Source organism: Hemitrygon akajei, chromosome 18 (genome assembly GCF_048418815.1).
Source record: "Hemitrygon akajei chromosome 18, sHemAka1.3, whole genome shotgun sequence".
Classification (NCBI taxonomy): domain Eukaryota; kingdom Metazoa; phylum Chordata; class Chondrichthyes; order Myliobatiformes; family Dasyatidae; genus Hemitrygon; species Hemitrygon akajei.
Genome location: NC_133141.1, coordinates 64,558,789 through 64,575,910, shown reverse-complemented (window position 1 = coordinate 64,575,910; position 17,122 = coordinate 64,558,789). Strand labels below are relative to the sequence as shown.

General features: G+C 46.7%; 1 protein-coding gene across 1 annotated transcript in view; it reads right to left on the bottom strand.

Annotated features, from left to right (window-relative positions):
- The window catches only part of LOC140741490 (plexin domain-containing protein 1-like), an 810,319-nt gene that overhangs the window by 224,577 nt on the left and 568,620 nt on the right, over window positions 1-17,122 (bottom strand). The window contains exon 6 of the mRNA XM_073071746.1: window positions 12,308-12,426. Within this exon, the coding sequence (XP_072927847.1) occupies window positions 12,308-12,426 (119 nt within the window). The remainder of the gene's footprint in view (window positions 1-12,307; window positions 12,427-17,122) is intronic.

Here is a 17,122-nt window from a genome sequence, read left to right as displayed (position 1 = left end):
CCAAGCCTGGACCTACAACATAACTAAGGTAAGTCACAGTGGCATGAACAAATTCACTTTTAGCTGAATTAATAGTTAAGTTAGCTTTTGAAAGCCTTTCAAATAGTTTCTCCACCACAGTAATATGTGCTTCCCAAGTATCATTTCCTGTAACTAAATCGTCAATATAGGCATCTGTATCTTTTAACCCATGAATCACAGAATTAATCATCTGCTGGAAAGTACCTGGGGCATTCTTCATCCCAAAAGGAAGAACATTATATTCATATAACCCAGATGTAGTTACAAGTGCAGAAATCTCTCTACCTCTATCCGTCAATGGAACACACCAATACTGTTTTAACAAATCAATCTTTGTAAGGAACTTTGCTTGTCTATCTTTATCCGCACAATCATCCACTCTAGGGATTGGATACGCATCTGTTTTTGTTACAGCGTTCACCTTCCTGTAGGCAGTAAAAAACCGAATACTACCGTCTGACTTAGGCACCATAACACAAGGTAAACTCCAATTCAAATTAGAAGGTCTAATAATATTATTCTCTAACATATACTTAATTTCTTTCTCAGCAAGTTCACATTTTTCCATGTTCTTCCGATATGAATGTTGCTTTATGAGTTTGGCATCTCCAACATCTATATCATGTGAAGCTACTGTGGTTCTTTAAGGAACGTCTGGAAATAAATCCCTATATTCAAAAATTAATTGCTTCATCTGCTGCTTCTGCTCTGGCTGTAAATGAGCTAATTTCTCATCAATATTTTCCAGAATTGTTGAGTTTGGTAATCCGGCAGAAACAATATTGGGTTTAGAATGAGTTTCAGATGAATCATCCATTAAGTTCCTAGTGAGATCAGACTCATTATTATTGACCACAACAGTCACAGTAGCAGACTGTTTCTCATAATATGGTTTTATCATATTTATATGACAAAGCTGCATTGGCCTTCTTCGATCTGGTATTTTAATTACATAATCCACATCATTAACTTTAGACATAATTTCATAAGGACCATGAAATCTAGCTTGTAAAGGGTTCATTTGCACCGGTAAAAAGAACCAACACCTTATCTCCAGGCTTAAATGACCTCATTCTAGCTTCTTTATCATACCAGGTTTTCATTTTCTCCTGAGCCGATTTTAAATTTTCCCTGGCCAAGCTACAAGCTTTACGTAATTTATCCTTAAATTTTAAAACATAATCCAGCAAATTAGTGTGTACCTCTTTATTAATCCACTGTTCTTTTAATAGGGCCAAAGGTTCTCTAACTCTATGCCCAAATACAAGTTCAAATGGACTAAAACCTAATGATCCTGTACTGACTCCCATACTGCAAATAGAAGTAAATATATGCCCTCATCCCAATCATTTTCATTTTCTACACAATACGTCCTAATCATGGTTTTGAGGATAGAATGAAATCTTTCCAAGGCTCCTTGCGATTCTGGATGGCATGCAGACTGTTTAGCTCCCAGTTTATAAACTATCTGCTGAAACAATCCAGACATAAAATTACTACCTTGATCAGACTGTATTTCCTTAGGCAACCCAAAATAAGTAAAGAATTTTATAAGAGCCTTTATCACAGTTTTAACTGCTATATTCCTAAGTGGTATTGCCTCTGGGAACCTCGACACAGTGCACATGATAGTCAACAAATATTGATGGCCAGCTTCAGTTTTTTGCAATGGGCCTGCACAATCTACAATAATTTTGGAAAATGGTTCACCAAATGCGGGAATAGGTTGCAATGGGGTCACCGGAGTAACTTAATTAGGTTTACCCACAATTTGGCAAGTATGACACATTCTGCAAAATGTCGCCATGTGGCGACCCACTTTCTGCGCAGGCGAACCGGCTCACAAATAGCCAGCACGCGGGGGGAGACTTTGGTAGTGCACCTCTGATGTCATTTCCGCCCGGAGAGGGCGGGCGCTAGGTATTAAATGCCAGCACCGCGAAGTTTGAATAAACTAGTCTCGAAACGACTTACCGACTGCGTGTCGTTATTTCAGCTCTGTGTGTAGCACATCGCTACATTGGTGACCCCGACGGTCCAAACAGGATTTGGACCAAAGATGACCGACTCTTCATCTGTTCACGCAGTTTTGCTAAAACTGCCGACTTTCTGGACGCTGCGACCACACGTGTGGTTTAGCCAAGCAGAAGCCCAGTTCCAGATTCGGCAGATATCCTCTGATTCCACGTGTTACTATCATGTGGTGAGCGCCCTTGACCAGCAGACAGCCGCCCAGGTTGCGGATTTCACACAGTCGCCCCCGGAAGAAGGCAAATATGAAGCATTCAAAGCGCTGCTCATTGGGACCTTTGGCCTCTCACGGTGTGAGTGGGGTGCCCACCTGCTTCACCTGGACGGTTTGGGAGACAGACTGCCGTCAGCATTGATGAATGAGATGCTGTCCCTGGCTGACGGACACAAGCCCTGCCTCATGTTTGAGCAAGCGTTCCTAGAGCAACTGCCCGAGGACATACATCTGCTGCTGGCCGACGCAGATTTCAGCGACCCCCGGAAGGTGGTGGCCCGGGCAGACGTGCTGTGGAAAGCCAAGAGGGAGAGCATGGCGTCTGTCGGTCAGATTACCAGGCCACGCGCCCAACAGCAGACCAGACCAGGCCCGGCAGGGGGGCGCACACAACACAGAGGCAGGAGTGAGGAGGCCAGCGAACAGTGGTGTTTCTACCACCAGTGGTGGGGCACAAAAGCCCACCGTTGTCGCCCGCCCTACAAGGGCCAGCTGCCGCTAATGACTATGGTGGCTGGCCACCAGGACAGCCTCTTGTACGTCTGGGACAAACAGTCGGGACGTCGCTTCTTGGTCGACACCGGAGCGGAGATCAGCGTCTTGCCCCCAGCGGGGCACAACACCCGCAACAGGAAGCCAGGACCCACCCTGAGGGCCACAAACGGCAGCACGATACGGACCTACGGCACCTGCACAGTGTGGTTGCAGTTCGGCGCCAGCCGGTTCACGTGGGACCGCCGTGGCCCAACAACTCCTGGGGCTGGACTTCTTGCGAGCTCACAGCCTGCTGGTCAACTTGCAAGGGAAAAGACTGGTACATGCCGAGACTTTCCAAACGTTCTCCCTGGGTGAATCCAAGTTGCCGGCCCCACACCTGGATTCCATCACGTTGTCGGACAACGAATTCACCAGAATCCTGGCGGACTTTCCATCGGTTCTGGCACCGCAGTTCACGGCAGCCATGCCCAGACATGGGGTACAGCACCACATCCTGACCCAGGGACCACCCCTCCACACCCGCACACGAAGGTTCCCCCCCAGAAAAGCTCCGCCTGGCAAAGGAGGAGTTCAAGAGGATGGAGGAATTGGGGATCGTCCGACAGCCCATGGGCCTCCCCCCTGCACATGGTGCCCAAAGCAGCCGGGGGTTGGAGACCATGTGGTGACTACCACAGACTGAACGAGGCTACAACTCCAGACCGCTACCCCGTGCCGCACATACAGGACTTTGCAGCAAACCTGCACGGGACAAGAATCTTTCCAAAGTAGACCTTGTCCGGGGATACCATCAAATCCCGGTGCACCCTGAAGACATCCCTAAAACAGCACTCATCACCCCATTCGGCCTGTTTGAGTTCCTCTGAATGCCGTTTGGCCTAAAGAATGCCGCACAGACATTTCAGTGGTTAATGGACGCGACCTGGACTTTGCGTTTATCTACTTGGACGACATCCTTATAGCCAGCAGTTGTCATCAGAAGCATCTGTCCCACCTCCGCCAGCTCTACTCCCGCCTGAGTGATTTCGGCCTCACGATCAACCCGGCCAAATGCCAGTTCGGTCTCAATACCATCGACTTCCTGGGCCACAGGATTACCAAAGACGGGGCAACACCTCTGCCCGCCAAGGTAGACGCGATCCGCCACTTTGCCCGGCCCAACACGGTCAAAGGCCTACAGGAGTTCGTTGGTATGGTGAACTTCTACCATCGTTTCCTCCCCTCAGCGCCCTTTGAACACCCTGATGTCGGGTAAAGGCAAGGACATTACTTGGGACGAGGAGGCCGCGGCCGCTTTCATTAAAGCCAAGGAAGCTTTGGCAGATGCCGCGATGCTGGTGCACCCCAGAACGGACGTTCCGACCGCCCTCACGATGGATGCATCCGACACAGCAGTCGGTGGGGTGCTGGAGCAGCTCATCGAGGGGCGCTGGCAACCCCTGGCGTTCTTCAGCAAGCACCAACGGCCACCCGAACTCAAGTACAGTGCTTTCGACCAGGAGCTGTTGGCACTGTATCTGGCAATCCGGCATTTCAGGTACTTCTTAGAAGGCAGGCCATTCACCGCATTCACAGACCACAAACCGTTGACCTTCGCGTTCACGAAGGTGTCCGATCCCTGGTTGTCCCGCCAGCAGCGACATCTGTCCTACATCTCCGAGTACACGATGGACATCCAGCATGTCTCGGGAAAGGACAATGTCGTGGCGGATGCACTCTCCAGACCAGCTGTCCAGGCCCTGTTCCTGGGGGTGGACTATGCAGCACTGGTGGAGGCGCAGCAGGCAGACGACGAGATGCCCAGCTACAGGACCGCAGTCTCGGGTTTGCAGCTGCAAGACTTTCTCGTAGGCCCAGGTGATAGGACCCTCCTGTGCGACGTGGCTACCGGCCAACCTCGCCCCATCGTCCCGGCAGCCTGGAGACGGCGAGTTTTCGACTCCATACACGGTTTGGCGCACCCATCTATCAGAACAACCGACCAGCTGGTATCCAGCAAGTTCGCGTGGCACAGACTTCGCAAGCAGGTCAGTGAATGGGCCAGAACGTGCACACAGTGCCAAACAGCCAAGGTGCAGCGGCACACTAAACCCCCGCCACAGCAGTTTGAACCCACCCACCGGAGGTTCGACCACATTCATGTGGATATCGTGGGCCCCCTACCAGTGTCCCGAGGAGCGTGGTACCTCCTAACTATGGTAGACTGGTTCACGAGGTGGCCAGAGGCGGTCCCGCTCACCGACACATCTGCCGATTCCTGCGCCCGAGCACTGATCGCAACCTGGGTAGCACGTTTCGGGGTACCGGCCCACATTACCTCCGACAGAGGCGCCCAGTTCACCTCCAGCCTGTGGTCGGTTGTGGCCAGCCTGTTGGGAACGCAGCTACACCACACTACTGCCTACCACCCACAGTCGAACGGACTAGTGGAACGTTTCCACCGTCCCTAGAAGTCGGCTCTCATGGCCCACCTGAGAGAACCTAACTGGGTGGACGAGCTTCCCTGGGTCCTGCTTGGAATTTGCACAGCGGCCAAAGAGGATCTGCACGCCTCGTCGGCCGAGTTGGTGTACGGCGCACCCCTGGCCATCCCGGGAGAGTTCATACCAGCCCCAAGGGGGCAAGAGGAAGAACCCGCAGCAGTCCTGGACAGGCCACGTGAAAGGCTCGGCAACCTGGCCCCTGTACCAACTTCACAGCACAGGCGGACCCCGACCCATGTACCCAAAGACCTGCAGAACTGTAAGTTTGTGTTTGTACGAAGGGGCGGACACCGGGCACCGCTACAGCAGCCGTACGAGGGGCCGTTCAAGGTGATCAACAACAACGGGTCCACGTACGTTCTGGACATTGGGAGGAAAGAGGAGGTTTTCACGGTGGACCAACTCAAACCAGCCCATGTGGACTTGGCGCAGCCGGTCGAGGTTCAGGCACCGCGGCGCAGAGGCAGACCTCCCAAACAGAGTCTGATCCAGACTGTGGACATTGGGAGGTGTATCGCCGGTTCTGGCGGGGGGGGGGGGGGGGAGTTATGTGGCGACCCACTTTCTGTGCAGGCGAACCAGCTCACAAATAGCCAGCGCGCGGAGAGAGACTTTGGTAATGCACCTCTGACGTCATTTCCGCCCGGAGAGGGATTAAATGCCAGCGCCGCGAAGTTTGAATAAACTAGTCTCGAAACGACTTACCGACTGCGTGTCGTTATTTCAGCGCTGTGCGTAGCACATTGCTACAGCCACATCTTTTCTCAAACCAGGCCAGTAAAAATGTTTAAAAACCTTGTACACAGTTTTCTTCACACTTTGATGTCCACCCAAGGGCACGCTATGAACTAAAGTTAAAATTTCATTCCAATAAACTTTAGGAACTACTACCTGGTGAACAACCTTCCATTCATCACTTGCAGGAATTGTAGGTGATCTCCACTTCCTCATTAATATTCCTTTCTCAAAATAATATCCTACTGGCACCTTCCCAATTTCACTATCCAGAAGAGCTTCTTCCTTTTATTTGATAATCTCAGGGTCTCTATTCTGCTCTGCTATCATCTCCTTCCGAGACAGAGACAAATCTTCATGGTCAGACTTACCCCAAGAGTCTTGAACAAACAATGAAGGTAAAAAAGTTTCTAACACATCCTCAAAATTCAAATCCCGAGTTGAACAGTCATGGGTAACAACCTCATCCTGCACATCAAGCTTTTTAGCCATAGCTCGAGTTACAACACAGGAGGAATCTGTGTTAGAATCCATCCGTGGATCCTCTGACTTTATTGTCAAATGCACTTCAGGAAAAACTTGTTCATCTGCTAAGTCATTCAGCATTCCCTAACAATAGAGAAACATCATTCACGGGTAAGCTGGGTTGTAGTCCTACTTTAACAAGTCCTGTAACTAATCCTGACCTTAAACTTACTCTATGCAAATGTACAGGCATAAGGGCACTCCCAACAACTCATATATATTTTACCTCACCAGTGTCAGACTCATCACTAAACTTTAGCACACTGTCTAATATTAGTGATTGAGAAGCTCCAGTATCCCTAAGGATTTTTATTGGGACTGGAATGGATCCCTCTTTCAAGGATACAAATCCTTTGGTTATAAAATGATCATATCCCCTCTTAACTTGGTCAGACTCTGACAAAGCTACATTTATATTGATCAACCCTGTGGATTTACAGGTGTTTCAATATGTTGCACACAAGCATCTGGGACTGCTTCCTTCTGCTTCTTCAATCAGAAACAGTTAGCTATTACGTGATCAGGTTTCTTACAATCATTACATATAGGACCAAACTGTCTTTCCTTCATATGTTTTCCTTCCTCCTTACCTTCCTCACTAACTTCTAATTTAATTTCTAGTTTACCTTGACTCTCTGTGCTATTTTTCCTTTTAAAAGTTCTACCCTGAGGCCCTTCTACCCTGACCAATCAAGAATCTATCAACCTCCGCCTTAAATATACATGAAGACTTGGCCTCACAGCTGCCTGTGGCAAAGAATGCCACAGACTCACCACTCTCTGGCTAAAGGAATTCCTCCTCATCTCCGTTCTAAAAGGATGCCCCTCTATTTTGAGGTTGTGTCCTCTGGTCTTAGACAGACCAGCATAGGAAACACCCTCTCCACATCCACTCTATCAAGGCCTTTTACCATTAGATAGGCTTCAATTAGGTCATCCTTCATTCTTCTAAATTACACTGAATACAGGCCCAGAACCATCAAATGACCTCCTGTCTTCATATGACAAGCCATTTAATCTTGAAATCATTTTCGTGAACTTCCTTTGAAAAGTTTCCAGTTTCAGCACATCCTTTCTAAGACAAGGGGCCCAAACCTGCTCACAATACTCCAAATGAGGCCTCACTAGTGCTTTATAAAATCTCAACATTACATCCTTGCTTTTATATTCTAGTCCTCTTGAAATGAATGCTAACATCACATTTACCTTCCTCACCACAGATTCAACCTGCAAATTAACTATTAGAGAATCCTGCACATGGATTCCCAAGTCCCTTTGCACCTCAGATTTTTGTATTTTCTTTCCATTTAGAACATAGTCAACCCTTTCATTTCTTCCACCAAAGTGCATGATCAAACACTTGCCAACACTGTTTTCCATCTGCCACTTCTTTGCCCATTCTCCTAATCTGTCTAAGTCCTTCTGTAGCCTCACACACAAAATACTGGTGGAACACAGCAGGCCAGGCAGCATCTACAGGGAGAAGCACTGTCGACGTTTCGGGCCGAGTTAGTCAGGACTAAAAGGAAAGATAGTAAAAGATTTGAAAATAGGAGGGGGAGGGGAATATGTGAAATGATAGGAGAAAACTGGAGGGGGTGGGGTGAAGTTGAGAGCCAGAAAGGTGATTGGCAAAAGGGATACAGAGCTAGAAAAGGGAAAGGATCATGGGACGGGAGGCCTTGGGAGAAAGAAAGGGGGAGGGGAGCACCAGAGGGAGATGGAGAACTGGCAGAGTGATGGGCAGAGAGAGAAAGAAAAAAAAGGAGGGGGAAAAAAACAAAAAAAATAACTAAATATATCAGGGATGGGGTAAGAAGGGGAGGAGGGGCATTAACGGAAGTTAGAGAAGTCAATGGTCATGCCATCAGGTTGGAGGCTACCCAACTAGTATATAAGGTGTTGTTCCTCCAACCTGAGTGTGTCAACAGCACTTCTCCGTATAGATGCTGCCTGGCCTGCTGTGTTCCACCAGCATTTTGTGTGTGTTGCTTGAATTTCCAGCATCTGCAGATTTCCTCGTGTTTGTCCTTCTGTAGCCTCCCTATTTCCTCAAAACTATCTGCCCCTCCACCTATCTTAATATCATCTGCAAATTTTGCAACAAAGCCATCAATTCCATAATCCCAATCATTGACATATAATGTAAAAAGAATCAGTCCCAACACAGACCCCTGTGGAACAGCACTAGTCACTGGCGGCCAGTCAGAAAAGGTTCCCTTTATTCCCACTCTTTGCCTCCTGCCAATCAGCCACTGTTTTATCCATGCTAGAATCTTTCCTGTAATACCATGGGCTCATAACTTGTTAAGCAAACTCATGTATAGCACTTTGTCAATGACCTTCTGAAAATCCAAGTACACAACATCCACTGATTCTCCTTTGTCTATCCTGCTTGTTATTTCTTCAAAGAATTCCAACAGATTTGTCAGCAGGATTTTCTCTTAAAGAAACCTTTTCTCTTAAAGTTGACTGTGGCTTCAAGTTATGTGCCTTCAAGTACCCTGAAACCACATCCTTTAATCAAATCCAATATCTTCCCAACCACTAAGCTCAGACTAACTGGTCTATAGTTTCCTTTCTTCTGCCTCCCTCTCTTCTTGAAAAGTGGAGTGATATTTGCAATTTTCCAGTCCTCCAGAACCATCTCAGAATCTATTGATTCTTGATAAATTATTACTAATGCCTCTACAATATCTTTAGCTCCCTCTTTCAGAACTCTGGATATAGCCCATTTGGTCCAGGTCTTTCTTCAAATCATTGTTTTCCAAGCACCTTCTCCCTAGTAATAGCAAATGCACTCACTTCTGCCCCCTGATACTCTCAAACTTCCACCATACTGTTAGTGTCTTGCACAGTGAAGACTGATGCAAAATACTTACTTAGCTTCTCTGCTATTTCCTTGTCCCCCATTAATGCTTCTCCAGCGTCATTTTCCAGCAATCCAATTCTCGCTTCCCTTTTTCTATTTATATGTGTAAAAAAAACTTCTGGTATTCTCTTAAATATTATTGGCTTTTTTTAGTTGCTTTCTGTTGGTTTTCAAAACTTTCCTAATCCTGAAACTTCCCACTATGTTATGTTCTCTATATATGGCACCTCTTTTATGTTGGCTTTGACTTCCTGCATCATCCTGCCTTTAGAACACTTCTTCTTTGGGATGTATCTATCCTCGTGCCTTTCAAATTGCTCCCAGAAACTCCAGTCATTGCTGCACAGCTATCATACCTGCTAGTGTCCCCTTCCAGTCAACTCTATCATGCCTCTATAATTCTCTTTACTCCACTGCAATACTGATACATCTGACTTTAGCATCTCCCTCTCAAACTGCAGGATGAGTTCTGTCATATTATGATCACTGCCGCTTAAGGGCTCCTTTACCTTAAGTTCCCTGATCAAACCTGGATCATTACACAACACCCAATCCAGAATAGGCATTCCGAGTGGGCTCAGCCACAAGCTGCTCTAAAAAGTCATCTCGTAGCCATCTACAAATTCTCTATCTTGAGATTCAGCACCAACCTGATTTTCCCAATCTATCTGTATATTGAAATCCCCATTGACTATGTAACATTTCCCTTTTGTCATGCCTTTCCTATCTCTTGTTACAATTTGTTTCCCACATCCTGTCTACTGTTTGTAGACCTGTATATAACTCCCACTAGGGACTTTTTATCCTTGCAGTTTCTTTACTCCACCCACAAGGATTCTGCATCTTCCAATTTTCTGTCTCCTTTTTCGAAGGCTTTGATTTCATTTGCTCCCAACAGAGCCACCCCAATACCTCTGCCTTTCTGCCTGTCCTTTCAATACAATGTGTATCCTTGGATGTTAAGCTCCCAACTATGATCTTGTTTCAGCAATGACTCAGTGATGCCCACAATGTCATTCCTGCCAACTTCTGGCTGTGCTACAGGATCATCTACCTTATTCCGTATACTGTGCATTCAAATATAACACCTTCAGTCCTGTATTCATTACCTTTTTTGATCCTGTTCCGCCTTTTCACTGCAACTCATTCGACTAACTGCAATTTTTCTCTATCATCTGCCTGTCCTTCCTCACAGTCTCACTACACATTGCCTCTGCTTGTAATCCTACCCTCCACCCTATCACTTTGTTTCCCACTGCACCTCCAAATTACTTTATGCCCTCCCCCAAAGCTTTAGCAAACCATAAGGATATGGGATCCCCTCAGGTTCGGGTGTAACCCATCCCTTTTGTACAGGCCATACCTTCCCGAGAAGAGATCCCAATGATCCAAAAATCTGAAACATCCGCTCCCTGTACCAGTTCCTCAGCCACACATTCATCTGCCAAATCATCCTATTCTTGCCCTCACTGGTGCGTGGCACAGGCAGCAATCCAGAGATTGCTACCCTGGAAGTCCTGCTTTTTAGCTTACAACCTATCCCACTAAATTCTTTCTTTAGGACCCCCTCACTTTTCATTCCTATGTCATTGCTCATCCTCCCCCTTTAGAATGTCGTCACCTGACCCTGGCACCTGGGAGGGAACATACCATCCGTGTGTCTCTTTCACATTCACGGCATCTTGTGTCTATTCTTCTAACTATAGACTCCTCTATCATGACTGCATTCCTCTTCTCCCCCAGACTCAGTGCCAGAGACCCAGTCGCTGTGGCTCATCCTAGGAGGTTGCTCTGTCAACAGTATCCAAAATGATATACTCATGTTTGAGGGGAACAGCACCAATGGTACTGTACTGGCTGCCTATTTTTTTCTCCTGACACAAAGCCTCCTCACTCTAACACTGGTCCAGTCACACAATGGCTGCTCTAAAAAATCACCTCTCTACATGTCCCTGCTTTATTTTTATTTGCCCTTGCTAATGAATCGCTATAAAAAAACTAAAATCCCATGAAAGCTCTTTTCTTAAATCTCTCTCTCCCCAACCAACATGAGGCTTGCGGCTGCACTGCTGAAAAACAAACAGGATGTCCCTAATAAAGTGGCGACTGAGTGTGTACTGAAGTATAAGAAGACATGCTTCCACTCTGTTTCCCATCTCTGACTCCATCTTTTCCATGTGCTGGTCCTCAATTCAAGTTGAGTTTATTGTCATGTGCAGAAGTACAGTGAGATACAATCAAAAACCTGCTTACTGTAAAATTACCTGCTCATAGGTTCAGACAACAAATAGAATATAAATTATTCATAGATCATGCAAGACAGTAAAGAGAAAAAAAGGACTGTATAGAGCAAGACCTTCATTAAAAAAAGATAGAATCACAAACAAGTCCATTGAAATACAAGAATTGGTCTTCCATTGCTGAGGTAGGTTAGGGTTGTGTAAGGCAGTTTAAGAAGTCAAGGCCTCATTGTGGGTATCAATTTGATTAATACACTCTGCTGTCTCCAAAACAGGAGTGCTGTTACTTTGCAACACACAAAAAATACTTGAGGAAATCAGCAGGTCAGGTAGCATCAACGGAAAGGAATAAAGAGTCCATGTTTTGGGCTGATACCCTTCATCAGGACAGTAATCCTAATGAAGGGTCTCGACCTGAAATGCTGACACTTTATTCCTTTCCATAGATGCGGCCTGGCCTGCTGAGCATTTTGAGTGTGCTACTCTGGATTTGCAGCATCTGCAGAACCTATTGTGTTTATATTATTACTTACCTGCGGAGAGCAAAACTGCCCATGGTAGCCCAGGTATGGTTTCACCAAAACTCTGAAAAGTTACTGTGAGATATTCTTCCCCTTGTACTTCTAAAACCCCAGCAGTCACCTCAGCCACTGGCACTCCCCACCCCTGCATAACTTCCCATACTCACGTCCTTGTAGCTGAACACGATTCTCCCTTCTTGACATAGCATGGCCTGGAAGGTGAAACTACCAATGTCCTCCCGGTCAGGCAGAAACACTTTATCCCACTGGACGACAAATGTTGTCCCTGAACAGTAAAGACAGGACCAGTGAGATGTGATGCAGAGACACATGGCAACTTGTGACAGTGCAGAGGAGAACCACAAAACCAAAAACCTCAAGTCAAGTCAAGTCACTTTTTATTGTCATTTCGACCATAACTACTGGTAGAGTACACAGTAAAAATGAGATGTTTTTCAGGACCATGGTGCTACATGAAACAGGACAAAAGCTACACTGAACTATGTAAAAACTACACTAGACTACAGACCTACCCAGGACTGCATAAAGTGCACAAAACAGTGCAGGCATTACAATAAATAAACAAAACAATAGGCACAGTAGAAGGCAGTAAGTTGGTGTCAGTCCAGACTCTGGGTATTGAGGGGTCTGATGGCGTGGGGGAAAGAAACTGTTAGAGTCTGGTCGTGAGAGCCCAAATACTTCGGTGCCTTTTCCCAGACGGCAGGAGGGAGAAGAGATTGTATGAGGGGTGTGTGGGGTCCTTCATAATGCTGTTTCCTTTGCGGATGCAGCGTGTAGTGTAAATGTCCGTGATGGCGGGAAGAGAGACCCCGATGATCTTCTCAGCTGACCTCACTATCCGCTGCAGGGTCTTGCTATCCGAGATGGTGCAATTTCCGAACCGGGCAGTGATGCAGCTGCTCAGGATGCTCTCAATACAACCCCTGTAGAATGTGATGAGGATGGGGGGTGGGAGATGGAAACATACCCTGGTGGCAGTGGCATGAGTTATCAGGAATGCATGAAGCAATTTGGGTCACTTGCAAAATAAAATTCGGAGCAAGAAGGCCGCGAGTGAACTGATATTTTGGAGCGAAGGGAGTTTTTTACTACTCAGGTTAAAGAGAGGCAAGAGAGGCAAGACTGCACATGACGTCGGCCAGTAGAGCGCGAAAGGTTTAAAAAGAAGACCGCCATATCCAGCGGGCAGCGTCGGAGCGGGCAGCGGTGTTACAGGCAGCAGAGTGAGAGGGCTTTTGCTCAATGGGCTTAGGCAGTAACGGGACGAGACGAGGTAGGAAGTATGTGTGTGAGGCCAGTTTTCTGTGCTCAGTGTCAGATGTGGGAGGTCCTGGAGTCTCCCAGTCTCCCAGACGGCCATATCTGCACCAGGTGTGTCGAGCTGCAGCTCCTGAGGGACCGAGTTAGGGAACTGGAGATGCAGCTCGATGATCTTTGCCTGGTCAGGGAGAGCGAAGAGGTGATAGAGTGGAGTTATAGACAACACCGGGGCCATGGGAGATGGACAAGTGGGTCACAGTCAGGAGGGGGAAGGGGAAGAGTCAGGTACTAGAGAGTACCCCAGTGTCTGTACCCCTTGACAATAAGTACTCCTTTTTGAGGGGGGTGGGAACTGAACTGAAGAGACTGGGGAAGAGGAAGTTAGCTCACAAATAGAAAAAGCTTGGAGACAGTGCGAGAGGGAGGATGGGCAGGTGATAGAGAAGGGACGCGCTCAGGCCGAAGGCTTGAGATGTGTTTATTTTAACGCAAGGAGTGTTGTGAACAAAGCGGATGAGCTTGGAGCATGGATCGGTACTTGGAGATATGATGTGGTGGCAATTACAGAGACTTGGATGTCTCGGGGACAGGTTTGGTTACTTCAAGTGCCGGGATTTAGATGTTTCAGAAAGGACAGGGAGGGAGGCAAAAGAGGTGGGGGCGTGGCACTGTTGATCAGAGATGTGGACGCCATGGAGGGATTGTCTACGGAGTCTCTATGGGTGGAGGTTCGGAACAGGAAGGGGTCAATAACTTTACTGGGTGTTTTTTATAGGCCGCCCAATAGTAACAGGGATATCGAGGAGCAGAAATGGGAAACAGATCCTGGAAAGGTGAAATAATAACAGAGTTATCGTGATGGGAGATTTTAATTTCCCATATATCGATTAGCATCTCCCTAGAGCAAGGGGTTTAGATGGGGTGGAGTTTGTTAGGTGTGTTCAGGAAGGTTTCTTGACACAATAAGCCTACAAGAGGGGAGACTGTACTTGATTTAGTATTCGGAAATGAACCTGGTCAGGTGTCGGGTCTCTCAGTGGGAGAGCATTTTGGAGATAGTGATCATAATTCTATCTCCTTTACAATAGCATTGTAGAGAGATAGGAACAGACATGTTAGAAAAGCGTTTAATTGGAGTAAGGGGAATTATGAGGCTATCAGGCAGGAAATTGGAGGCTTAAATTGAAAACAGATGTTCTCAGGGAAAGGTACGGAAGAAATGTGGCAAATATTCAGGGGATATTTGTGTAGGGTTCTGTATAGGGACGTTCCAATGAGACAGGGAAGTTATGGTAGGGTACAGGAACCGTGGTGTACAAAGGCCATAATAAATCTAGTCAAGAAGAAAAGAAAAGCTTACAAAAGGTTCAAAGAGCTAGGTAATGTTAGAGATCTAGAAGATTATAAGGCTACTAGGACGGAGCTTAAGAAGGAAATTAGGAGAGCCAGAAGGGGCCATGGGAAGGCCTTGGCGGGCAGAATTAAGGAAAACCACAAGGCATTCTATAAGTATGTGAAGAGCAAGAGGATAAGACGTGAAAGAATAGGACCTATCAAGTGTGACAGTGGGAAAGTGTGTATGGAAACGAAGGAAATAGCAGAGGTACTTAATGAATAATTTACTTCAGTATTCACTATGGCTAAGGATCTTGGTGATTGTAGTGATGACTTACAGCAGACTGAAAAGCTTGAGCATGTAGATATTAAGAAAGAGGATGTGCTGGAGCTTTTGGAACGCATCAAGTTGGATAAGTCATCGGGACCGGATGAGATGTACCCCAGGCTACTGTGGGAGGTGAGGGAGTGGATTGCTGAGCCTCTGGCAATGATCTTTGCATCATCAATGGGGACAGGAGAGGTTCCGGAGGATTGGAGGGTTTCGGATGTTGTTCCTTTATTCAAGAAAGGGAGTAGAGATAGCCCAGGAAATTATAGACCAGTGAGTCTTACTTCAATGGTTGGTAAGTTGATGGAGAAGGTCCTGAGAGGCAGGATTTATGAACATTTGGAGAGGTATAGATAGATAGATAGATAGATAGATACTTTATTCATCCCCATGGGGAAATTCAACATTTTTTCCAATGTCCCATACACTTGTTGTAGCAAAACTAATTACATACAATACTTAACTCAGTAAAAATATTATATGCATCTAAATCACTCTCTCAAAAAGCATTAATAATAGCTTTTAAGAAGTTCTTAAGTAGTTTACTTAAATACATTAAATACAATCAACCCCGGCACTTTAACATATCTTACTCCTGGCGGTTGAATTGTAAAGCCTAATGGCATTGGGGAGTATTGACCTCTTCATCCTGTCTGAGGAGCATTGCATCGATAGCAACCTGTCGCTGAAACTGCTTCTCTGTCTCTGGATGGTGCTATGTAGAGGATGTTCAGGGTTTTCCATAATTGACCATAGCCTACTCAGCGCCCTTCGCTCAGCTACCGATGTTATACTCTCCAGTACTTTGCCCACGACAGAGCCCGCCTTCCTTACCAGCTTATTAAGACGTGAGGCGTCCCTCTTCTTAATGCTGCCTCCCCAACATGCCACCACAAAGAAGAGGGCGCTCTCCACAACTGACCTATAGAACATCTTCAGCATCTCACTACAGACATTGAATGACGCCAACCTTCTAAGGAAGTACAGTCGACTCTGTGCCTTCCTGCACAAGGCATCTGTGTTGGCAGTCCAGTCTAGCTTCTCGTCTAACTGTACTCCCAGATACTTGTAGGTCTTAACCTGCTCCACACATTCTCCATTAATGATCACTGGCTCCATATGAGGCCTAGATCTCCTAAAGTCCACCACCATCTCCTTGGTCTTGGTGATATTGAGACGCAGGTAGTTTGAGTTGCACCATATCACAAAGTCCTGTATCAGTTTCCTATACTCCTCCTCCTGTCCATTCCTGACACACCCCACTACGGCCGTGTCGTCAGCGAACTTCTGCACATGGCAGGACTCCGAGTTATATTGGAAGTCTGATGTGTACAGGGTGAACAGGACCGGAGAGAGCACGGTCCCCTGCGGTGCTCCTGTGCTGCTGACCACCGTGTCAGACCTACAGTCTCCCAACTGCACATACTGAGGTCTATCTGTCAAGTAGTCCACTATCCAATCCACCATGTGAGAGTCTACTCCCATCTCCGTTAGTTTGTGCCTTAAGATCTTGGGCTGGATGGTGTTAAAGGCACTAGAGAAGTCCAGGAATGTAATCCTCACAGCACCACTGACCCCATCTAGGTGAGAGAGGGATTTGTGCAGCAAATACGTGATAGCATCCTCCACTTCCACCTTCTCCTTATACGCAAACTGAAGAGGATCCTAATATGATTAGGAATAGTCAGCATGGCTTTGTCAAGGGCAGGTCGTGCCTTACGAGCCTGATTGAATTTTTTGAGGATGTGACTAAACACATTGATGAAGGAAGAGCAGTAGATGTAGAGTATATGGATTTCAGCAAGGCATTTGATAAGGTACCCCATGCAAGGCTCATTGAGAAAGTAAGGAGGCATGGGATCCAAGGGGATATTGCTTTGTGGATCCAGAACTGGCTTGCCCACAGAAAGCAAAGAGTGGTTGTAGACGGGTCATATTCTGCATGGAGGTCGGTGACCAGTGGTGTGCCTCAGGGATCTGTTCTGGGACCCTTACTCTTCGTGATTTTTATAAATGACTTGGATGAGGAAGT